Raw genomic sequence first — 10,966 nt, forward strand, 5'->3', positions numbered from 1 at the left:
TGTGAATTTGCTTTATATTCATGATACAAGCCCTTTATAAATATGATATTAGAAAGCACATTCTCCAAGTCTGTGCTTTAATTCCCTTATCAGTTAAGTTATTGCTGCTGTTGCTGTTGTGGTTTTCAGAACAGAATTTTTAATGCATACAGAAAAATTACAAATTTATTTTATGAGTGATGTTTGGGATATTATACGTAAAAATTCATCATGAAACTCAAGGACTCCCATTCGGGGTTCAGGACAGAACACTCACCATGGAGTATGGGCTGAGCTGGGTTGTCCTTGTTGCTTTTTACAAGGTAATTTATGGAGAGCAAGAGATACTGAGGATGTGGGTGGATATGAGTGAGGGAATCAGTGGATGTGTGACAGTCTCCTGACCAGGATGTCTCTGTGTTTGCAGGTGTCCAGTGTGAGGTGCAGCTGGTGGAGTCTGGGGGAGGCCTGAAGCAGCCAGGGGGGTCTCTGAGACTCTCTTGTGCAGCTTCTGGGTTCACCTTCAGTAGCTATGCCATGAGCTGGGTCCGCCAGGCTCCAGGGAAGGGGCTGGAGTCGGTCTCAGGTATTAGTAGTAGTGGTGGTAGCACATACTATGCAGACTCTGTGAAGGGCCGAATCACCATCTCCAGAGACAACTACAAGAACACACTTTATCTGCAAATGAACAGCCTGAGGTCTGAGGACACGGCCGTGTATTACTGTGCGAAAGATACACAGTGAGGGCAAGTCAGTGTGAGCCTAGACACAAACCTCCTTGCAGGGAGACAGGAGGGGGGATGCAGGGGGCACTCAGGACATACAACTGTGTGTTTCAGCCCCAGGAGCAGGTGCAGATGGTAGTTAAGGGCTGCTTTCCTGTCAGGGTCTGGGGTTTCCTCTCCATATAGCAGTTTTCCCTGGGGAACCTCTCTGTACTCATCCATGGTTCTTTACGTACACATTCAGTCTCTGAATTAGAAAGACTTTTCGAAAATGTATGTCTCAGAAATAACTAAATTTCCTTGTCAATTGCATTATTATCAACTTTCATCAAATCTTTAACCATGGTCATTTTTAAGTCTTTTGTCATTTACAGACAGTTCTGGGTGTACTGTGATGCTTTTGCAAAGATGTTCCTATAAAAGGCTTTCATCTTCAACGAATTCATGGAAAAGACTCTGACAAGTACAGGATTCTGGTAACTGACTGTACTGCTGAACTGAATGAATAAGCATTTTTAGAATTCTAATGAAAAACTGATGAACTCATAAAAGTGCTAACAAAAGATCAAGATGAAAAAAAAATTAATTACATGGGACTGAGTGAACTGATGAGGACTGGTTATAACTTTTGTGACTTTCTGTTTGAATTAAAAAAAAAAAATCCCACAAGGACTCAGAGGCAAAGAATATACAAATCAATTTTCACTGCAAAGTAAAGGAGCTGTTACATTGGAGGACTGAATGTCAATATTATGACATAGCATGAGTGTGTTTTGTGTTTGGTAATTTTAATCATTGTTGCTTTTCTTGTGGTCATCCATTTACAATGCTTGGTGTCAGTCTTTTTATCGCTTGTAAAAATAAAATACAGTGTGTGTGTGTGGAAAAAAAAAAAGAAAGACTTTTTGAAATAGGGGGAAAAAATGTCATATATGACAGGCAGAGACTCAAAGTTAGATATTCAGGTTTTCCCTTGTCTAAATCTTGTCTAAATTGACCCGTTTCAAAACTATCCCAGAGGATGTATAAAGAGTTGAAAATACTCTTCCTTCCTCATTATGATATCTCAGCTCTGCCCTACTGGTAGACCAGCTGTCCCTGCCAGGATGGTGGCTCTTGACTTGCCTGCTAACCTCTTGCCTGAGAAATATAAATGAGCTGAGCAGCACCCGATCCTCACTGGGTTACTGGGAATGATGCCAGTTAGAGGGGACATGGGTAGGGGTGTTTCTACATGTGCTCCTTGCTTCCAGGTCCAATAGAATCCCTATACGCTTGGATAATACCTGCATCCTGTTCTACTGTGCAATTTATTTTATGCCAAATATTCACCGTCAAAGCTATTACCAATAGACACATATGTAGTTGGTAGGGAAAGTTTATAGTCAGGTGGATAATAACATGAATTTTCAGAAGCTGCTGAAAACAAATCTATTCTCCTTTCTTCACCACAGCATCGTAGGTGAATGCTAAAATGCAGGAAAGTCACACATGTTCTCATTCCACAAAGAGTCCTGCAGCCTGACAGGCAGGCCCAACTCTGTCCAGGAACCTTTGCAGGGGCGGCCAGGTCCAGGGTGGAGAAGCCCAGGGCTCGACAGGAGGTCCCACTGTGCCCTGATGTGTGCTCTCCAGCACATCACCTGCCAATTCCACGCTGCAGTTTAGGTTCACATCTGTAAGATTCAAGTAAACCGACACCTACATCACATGTTTGGTTTGCATATGTAGAAACAAAATGATAAAAGAGGCCCTGAGTGTTGGGGCTCAGGGTAGGCCACCCCAAAATATGCCTCAAGGTGACTTAAGACAGAGCCAATGCAGAGGGACATTCGCCTTCCTCCCTGTCACCCTGAAGCAAGAAATAAACCTCCCATGTGAAAGGTGCTCTCCCTGTGCCTGGAGGTGAAAGTGAAATGGTCATTTACCCCATGCCCTCCGCCTGCCGTTTTTCTATGCAAAAAATTTAGCCTAAGAGTAAGTTTAATCAGAGAACTGAGAGAATCTAGAAAGAAATGAAAACTGTGCAATAAAAGGAAATAATAATAGTTTAGTCATTAAGCAAATCAAGGACCTTTAGTTCATCCTCCAGGGCTATAGGTAATATTCTTGTCCATGTCCGGTGAGCTGTCTTGTAGATACTGAAACTCTCACCAGGAGGAAGAAGTTAACTGCATGATGACCAGACTGTAGCCATGACATAAGCTGTCACAATGCCAAGAACTGGCCTCAGAGAAATGGGAACGAACCGACCCTGGAACTGAAGATTAACTCTACTTAAAACAATCAACATGAGGCTGATCAGAACCCCACCTGACCAATTTCAAGACGACTGTCAGAGTTGACTCTGCTGTTTCTGCCGGTAGCCCCCGCCTTCCGCCTATAAAAGCCTTTTCCCACAGATTCTCAGTGGGAGGTGGCCTTTGGAGAGAACTCTTTCCCCTACCCCCGGTTGCAGGCAGCCAAAATAAAGCAAACTTTCCTTTCTACCAACTTTGCCTCTTTATTGGCTTTTCAGCTCTGAGCAGCTGGACCCTGCTTTCCATTACACAGGGACACTCTTATCACCAGGGACGGGGAATTCAGGCCTGGATGTCTCTATGAACGAACCTTGTTCCTTCTTCAATGACTATGCCAGCCCAAACTCTGCTTAGCTTCTTCACTAATTCACACCAAAAGCATACATTTCCTCCTTCTACCAATTCCTCACAAATATTGGATCTTGGCCTAAAAATATAAAAGCTGCCTGCTTTGGTCACTTCTGGGTCCATTTCTATGGCACGTCCATGCCTATGGTTACAATATTTTTCTTTTCTCCTGTTAATCTGTCTTTGTTAGTTTTATTATCATTCCAGCCTCAGGAACTCAAGAGGGGCAGAGGAGGAGATTTCCCTCCTGGCAAATCCAAGTTGTCTTCCCTTCAGCCTCGCTCTGTACAACCTCTTAGGAACCTCAGTCCTCACGGGCCACTTTCACACTCCTGACATCACCTTGCCAGTTGTGTTCTTCTGGCATCTCCTCTTTGCATTTCCATCTCACCCTTCAATATTTCTTCCAAATCGCTGTGACATTTCAGTGTCCATTGTCTGGATGTACACAGTTTATTAGTCATTCCCTAGGAAAGGACATCTTGGTCCTTTCCAAATTTTGGCAAATATGAATAAAGCTAAGTAAGCATCGTGTGCAGGGTTTTCTCTGGACTAAAGTCTTATTGTCTATCAGGTACATACAAAAGAGCACTATTGCTGCAACACAGATAAGAGTATGTTTAGTTTTGCAAGAAGGCACCAGAATAGCTCCCAGGGTGCATCCCGTTTTGCATCCCCACCTGCAGTGAATGGACCCCCTGCCGCTCCACATCCTCCCAGTGTTTAAGGTTCTCAGAGTCCTGACTTGATCCACTCTTGTAAGTTTTCAGGGATATGTCCTTGTTCTGATTGGCATTTCCCTGTGATATATGTTCTCCCGTAGCCTTATTTCCAAACTCTGTCTTTCTGGGCAGGTGTCTGTTAAGGATTTTAGCCCATATTTTAATACTTTTGTCTCTTTCTTATTGTTGAGTTTAAGACTTCTTGGTACATTTTAGATAACAATCAGATATACTAGATATGTCTTTTGCAAATAATTTCTGCCAATCTCTAGCTTGTCTTTGGGTATATTTTAAATGTATTTTTTATGCTTCTCAATTATTAGTTGTTGTGTTTCTATTACAATGAAAAGTGGAGTTAAACATTCACTTCCTAAGCCATGGGAAATTTATGTGTGAACATGTCACAGTACACTCAAAGGCCTCATTCAGATACTATGAGGATGGAATGGGTAAACAGAGGGGAAACTTCTTCAAAGATGCACTTCCGGAAAAATAGAAATGTACCAACATACCCTCCTTCCTGTCTTGCTGATGAGAACTGTGCCGCGTGTCCACAGAGACACAGATCCTTGAGGAGAGAGTGAGATTTCATCAGTTAGAATGACCGTTTTCTAACTATACATTTTACCCGTGATGGATATGAGTTTATGAATGATTGTTACTTGAATGATTCAATGGATTTAGCAACGGTTGAAACCAAAATCAATACCTTGAATTATTATTATTAATTTTAATTTATGTTGTCCCAGAGAAGACTTTCACAATTACAATTTCAGTAACACATTTGAATAATTTTGAATTATACCTCTTGAAATTTAGATACCACGTTGCTTCATAATAAATGTTTCATCTACATCCCTCACATTTGAAACTGGATTCCAAGTGGACCTAGAAGATGAAATGTGAGGACAGCGAATCTCTCTACATTCAGTAACATTTAAGGCAACAAATCTAATATCACACGAGGACACTGCTGATTTCCAAGTATAGTTCCTGCTTCTTCTTTGCTCAGTGATTCCAACAAACATACAAAATGACCTAAACCATCTGGTCTCAATGTTCCTGAAGTCCACACCTCATTCTGAGCTTATACTCTCAAGTTTTTATAAGGGAAATCACAGAGACCCTCAGAAGGACCTGTCCACGTGGTCACCATGAAGCCCACCACCATCACTCCTTCTCCCTCCCATCACAATGGTCAGGCCCTCTTTCTGTGACCATCCCTGGTAACCTGCAAAGCAATATGGCAAATCTCACCACTTCTTTTTACCATCACCCATTGGTCATCTCTAATGGATATTCCTCCAGCATTATAATATGATCTGGTCTCCAGTCATAATGGCCTCCAATTATCTTCACAAAGGAAAAATAACAATTTTTTAGTCCTGGTGACCTAACACATTTTTCCTAGGGTTAAATAGACCCTAACAACACATCCCCAACCTCTGAAACATAAAGACACCTGTTATATATCCTTCTATGTTAACATGAATATGGATGGATCTCCTCTAATCCACCAGCTCAAGAAGGGCAGGGCAGATGCTGGGGCATCTGTACAAATGCAGCCCCTTCTTCCACCTGGTGAATAATGTGCTCACCTGATTCTAGGTTTTAGATGCCATCCCTTCCACTCCCCTATCACACAGCATATCAGCTCAATTTTTAGGTCCTGACAACAGGGTCCAGACTTGTCCTGTGATTCTTGTCCATATTACTTTCGTTGGCTCTCCTATTATCGACATTCAATCAGGAAGATTCTTTAGTATTTTATTTACTTTGCAAATAGTATTGGAAAAGCTAGAAGAAGTATAGTCCTCTGTTCATGAAATAGTATGGAGTAAATATCTTCTCATAGACAGCAGCCTCGACATCAGTCAGTGTACAGGTGAAATCACTGGGCTGAGGGAGAGCTGACAGGTGTGACCTCGCAGGGCAGGAGTAGAGCCAGTGCTTCACGTACAAGTGTGTCCGTCAGAGATGGGGACTCACATTGGTCTTTCTAGTTCCCAGGAGAGGTAACATCACTGATGACACTGATGACAACATTCAACACCCCTGGCAAACCCACTATAAATTTCAGACATACCATTACCACCGTGATCTCCAATTTACATCCTTGCAGACTGAAATGCAGATGGTGAGGCCACATCCTCAGTGCCCACAGTGAGATGGGATGGAGCTGTGCTCTGCTCTCCAACACCATTTACTTATATGACCTCAGGCACAGTTCCAGGACTCACTGACCCAGGGACTCGGGAAAGCTGCTCTCAGGTGGAATTTTCAAGGGAACCTTCTTCCTGAAGTGGGGGCTTTCCTCTGACCATGACACCCTCATACTCTGAAAGCCATTCACTGTGAAGGTTTACTTCCAAGAATCCTGCGTGTTCTCTCACCGAGTACAGTGGGAACTGTGTTCCCTGACCTCCAATGTCACTGGCAGTGACAGAGTTAGAAAGGAACACTTCTAGAAGGAGTGAGTCTGTGCACTGTGACCAGGTCACCTGCCCAGCATATTGGAGTCCTGAGGAGCTTCCCGAAGCTGTCTGTTCTTAGTCTTTGGTAGTCTTGGGGATTCCTCAATGTCCACCCTCAAAGAAGGAGTCCTGAAGCTCACGGTGTTCCTGCAGACACTCAGTTGTGCACAGGAAAAAGGCAGGGCAGGCTACTGGCCAAGTCAGTAGTGCTAGGAACCATGAGCATCTCAGCAGGAATGACTACCTTCTCCACAAAATACGCTGTGTGTTTAGTTATTATGAATAAATCCACTTCCAGAGCAACTCTTCATAATATTTAAACTGTTTCAGGTGAAGAAATGTTCACCCAAGTTAAGGGAAACATGAAGTCCGTTGTGAATTATGATAAACATTAAATTTTACTTAACTATGTCTGAATTCAATGTGATTATTACATGTATGGTTTATCTCAAATATTTACGCATCCAGCAAATAAACATGAGGTATTGCAGAAAGGAAAAAACAAGTATCTGTGTCTGATATCTTGGAGGACCCTGAATGTTTGATGGGTATTTATGTGAAATATATATATCCATGGGATTAAAGTCTATTCCCCAAATCTGCCATTAATCTTTGAGCACAGCTGATTTCCTGACTAGCCCTTCAGCCTCATTTCATTCCTGGACAAAGGGTCCCCCAGGCATCAGGAGGGTGACCCCAGGTGGGAGCTGAGTTCTCTGAGGGCACAGTCAGCACCCTCCTCACAGGGGGAGCCCCAGATACAGGGACCTCCCTTCACTACTTGATGCTTTTTATAAAAACGTCCCTCCTATATGCAAATATTCGCTTAGACCACAAGGTAAAAACAAAGTACCAGTTCACTTAAATACGGGTTTCTCCTCATGCTCGAAGACATTTTCTGGGCTTCAATAATATCATCTGCAAGAAGATGAATCCACTGGGGTTCTTCCTCTTTCTGGTGTCAGCTCCCAGAGGTGAGTGTCTCAGGGATTCAGCCATGAACACATGGGGAAGCTGCATCTGAGCCCATGAGTCACCGTGGTTCTCTCTGTCCACAGGTGTCCTGTCCCAGGGGCAGCTGCAGGAGTCGGGACCCAGCCTGGTGAAGCCCTCCCAGACCCTCTCCCTCACCTGCACTGTCTCCGGATTCTCATTAACCAGTTATGCTGTAGGCTGGGTCCGACAGGCTCCAGGAAAGGGGCTGGAGTATGTTGGTGCAATGTACAGTGATGGAAGCACATATTATAACCCAACTCTGAAGTCCCGGCTCAGCATCACCAGGGACACCTCCAAGAGCCAAGTCTATTTATCACTGAGCAGCCTGACAACTGAAGACACCGCCGTGTATTACTGTGCGAAAGACACAGTGAGGGGAAGTCAGTGTGAGCCCAGACACAAACCTCCCTGCACGGAGGCCAGAACCACCAGGGGGCGCTCAGGACCCAACAAGTACAGGGCTGGGGCCTGCAGCAGGTGCAGATAGGGGCTGGGAGGGAATTCTTGTTAGAACCTCTGCTTTCCTCTTCCTGCCCAGGAGCTCCACCAGAGACCCTGTTCTGTATCCTAATGTTTCATTGTTGTAGATTATGTTGTGTCTAGAAAATTTTGTGTGCTTGTACATATTTGCTTAATTTTTATTTTTATTATGGTTTTGTACATGTATATTCACATGCCCACACACATATAATACTCAAGAATGAAGGTTGTTTTTCATTTCTTTATTTATCTTTTTCTCAAAGGAGCTCAAAACAACCCTGCGGCTCACCATAAGGTTCAATTTGAGCCTGAAGTTCGTGAAAATTGTAAATATGCATAGAATGCACATGAGATTTTTAAACAGTATTAATTGTTGTTTTGTTTTTGTACATATGGAAGGAAGAGACACACCCTCCTGCTTTCAGGCAACCTGCACAAACATTTTGAATTCTGCAGTAGGCAGTGTTATAGACTCTGATGCCAGAGTGCTCCAATACTGCAATGATCCTCACTATTCACAGATTCCATATCTGCAAATTCACCTACTTCTAGCTTTTATGAGCACCCCAAAATAAACACTGTCATTTTGTGCTCATTCATGGACATTAACAATGTGGCCTGTTGCTTGAATCACCGAACACACACATACACACACACACATTTTCAGCTGAGGTCAGTCAAGGTGATGCACTCTTTTCTTGTTTCAACTCCCGTCATGTAATTGAGCACTTTTTGAGGTCAAATTAGTACCATGCTTTTCACATTTCTGGGATTCTTGGCGATGGTTTAAGGTAGTCACAGGCCTAGGGATGAAAAACAGTCTAGTGTCCCTACGCACAAATGGCTGTGAGTGGGCTTAGGGAAGATATACATGAGAGATCAGCTTCATTCAGTCATGAGTTATATGTCCATGGGTGGTGAAAATGATACTCATGTTTCCAATATAAACCTCATCCAAAACATGAAAACAAAACTCGGTGCTGCATATGGGATGCAGCCTTGGCAGCTTGGCTTAATTGCAAATACAGCAGGGCAAGTGGGGGCTTATGGCCAAGAAGAGGGTGGGGTGGAGTGGACCAGATATTATTAAGAGAAGAAATACAGGCTAAGGGGATTCTGGTTACATAGACTGACAAGGATTCTTGCTAAAAGGAGATCAGGGTGATCAGCTACCGTGTGGGTGATAGGAGGTTTGATGGATTTGATCAAATACTGAGGGTGATTAGAGCTCAAGGGTGGAAGATTCTCATTATTCTCACTTAGCAGGGGTCTTGACAAAACCTGGCCATGCAAATATAAACACAGAAGCCCACAGGTCAAGACTAGTTGAGAAGAGCATTGCAAGCAGCCTGTTCGCTAAGGGGTGGTCAAGGGTCGTTGTCACACTTAAGAAGAGTAATAACGAACATACAAGTAAACCAGGGATGCACACAGACACACAGAGAAAAGACCATTTGAGGTTTCAGTGACAAGAGGTCCATCTACAAACAAACGAGAAAGGCCTCAGAAAGACCCGAACCTGCTGACACTGTGACCTTAGACCTCTAGCCTCCAGGCCTGAGAGGAGTACATTTCTGTTGTTTAATCCACCCAGTCTGTTATTCTGTAATGGCCACACTAGCCAACTAATACACCTATAATATAGACAGAGATGGACATATATGGATATGTAAGTACCATATTGGAAAAGAAACATCACCCATTCTTCAGAGGTGACATGAAGCTGTGTCCACCCTGGATCTCAGCCAGCACCCTCCTCCACAACCCTAGAGGAGGACCAACCGTGACCATCTTTATATGGAAACATGCTTCCCACCTGCACATCACACCCACGCTCAAGCGGAAAACACAGCACCTGTGCTACTCAGAGTCAGGGTTCTCATCTTCACTGACATAACTCTCTGAAAGTCAAAGCATTAATCAAAATGAACATGAAAACGTTCTGGTCATTCCTCCTCTTGCTGGCATCTCTGAGCTGTGAGCATCTCCTGGGTCTGTGGAAGGTGGAATTATATGGTGACATCTGCGAAGTGGTTGTCTCATGGTTTCTCCTTCCCCGGTGTCCTGTCCCAGGTGCTGGTGCAGGAATCAGGCCCAGGACTATTGAAGACCCTCTCCCTCACCTGCTCAGTCTCTGGATTCTGCATCACAAACAGTGCTGACTGCTGGGACTGGATCCCTCAGCCCACAGGGAAAGGGCTGGGGTGACTGGGGTGCTTTGGTTCTGGGAATAGCACAGCATACAACCTGTCTCTCCAAACATGACTCTCCACCTCCAGAGAAACCTCACAAATTCAGTTTTCCCTGCAGCTCAGCTCCGTGACGCCCTAGGACACAGCCCTGTGTTACTGTCCCAGGAGGCTCAGTGAGCAGTCAGGGTGAGTCCAGACACGACCCTCCCTGCAGGGGCCGCTCCAACCACCAGGGGGCGCTCGGGCTCATCAGGACACAAGAGGACCAGTTTCAGGGCAGGCGCAGATGCCATGGACGGGTTTTCTCTCAGAAGCTGTGGTTTCTCCGCTGGATCATAGCCGCCCTGCACGCTCCCTCCTTAATGATTCCAGGGAGAGACACCTGCTGGTCCAGTGGGTGGTAAGTCTCTGAGCTCCCGATGCAGGGGGCCCGGGTTCAATCCCTGGTCGGGAAAATAAATCTCGCATGCATGTCACAACTAAGAGTTCCCATGCCGCAACTAAGAAACAATGATTCCAGGGAACTTTCTTGTCCCTAAACTTGAGACTTCTTTCATGGAGTCAGGCTTGTCTGTCTTTCCCCATCTATCTTTGGACGAGTAGCACAGAAATATTTCTTCATAGACGTTTATTTGAAGATTAGGTGACTACTTTCTGTTCTTAGTTGTCAAGTTTTTAATCGTTTAATGACATAAATAATTTTTACTGTTCAACTTTAAATCTGCTTTCCACCGTCAGATGGATTTCCAA

General features: G+C 44.1%; 1 protein-coding gene across 1 annotated transcript; it reads left to right on the top strand.

Moving 5' to 3' along the window:
- Positions 1 to 257: 257 nt before the first annotated feature.
- LOC137770778 (uncharacterized) lies at positions 258 to 8,031 on the top strand. Its single transcript, XM_068553658.1, is given in 5 exon segments — positions 258 to 287; positions 388 to 729; positions 7,187 to 7,248; positions 7,440 to 7,522; positions 7,607 to 8,031. Coding segments are annotated over 5 exon segments (942 nt in total).
- The last annotated feature ends 2,935 nt before the right edge of the window (positions 8,032 to 10,966 follow it).

This window comes from Eschrichtius robustus, chromosome 1, assembly GCF_028021215.1.
Source record: "Eschrichtius robustus isolate mEscRob2 chromosome 1, mEscRob2.pri, whole genome shotgun sequence".
NCBI classification, from domain to species: domain Eukaryota; kingdom Metazoa; phylum Chordata; class Mammalia; order Artiodactyla; family Eschrichtiidae; genus Eschrichtius; species Eschrichtius robustus.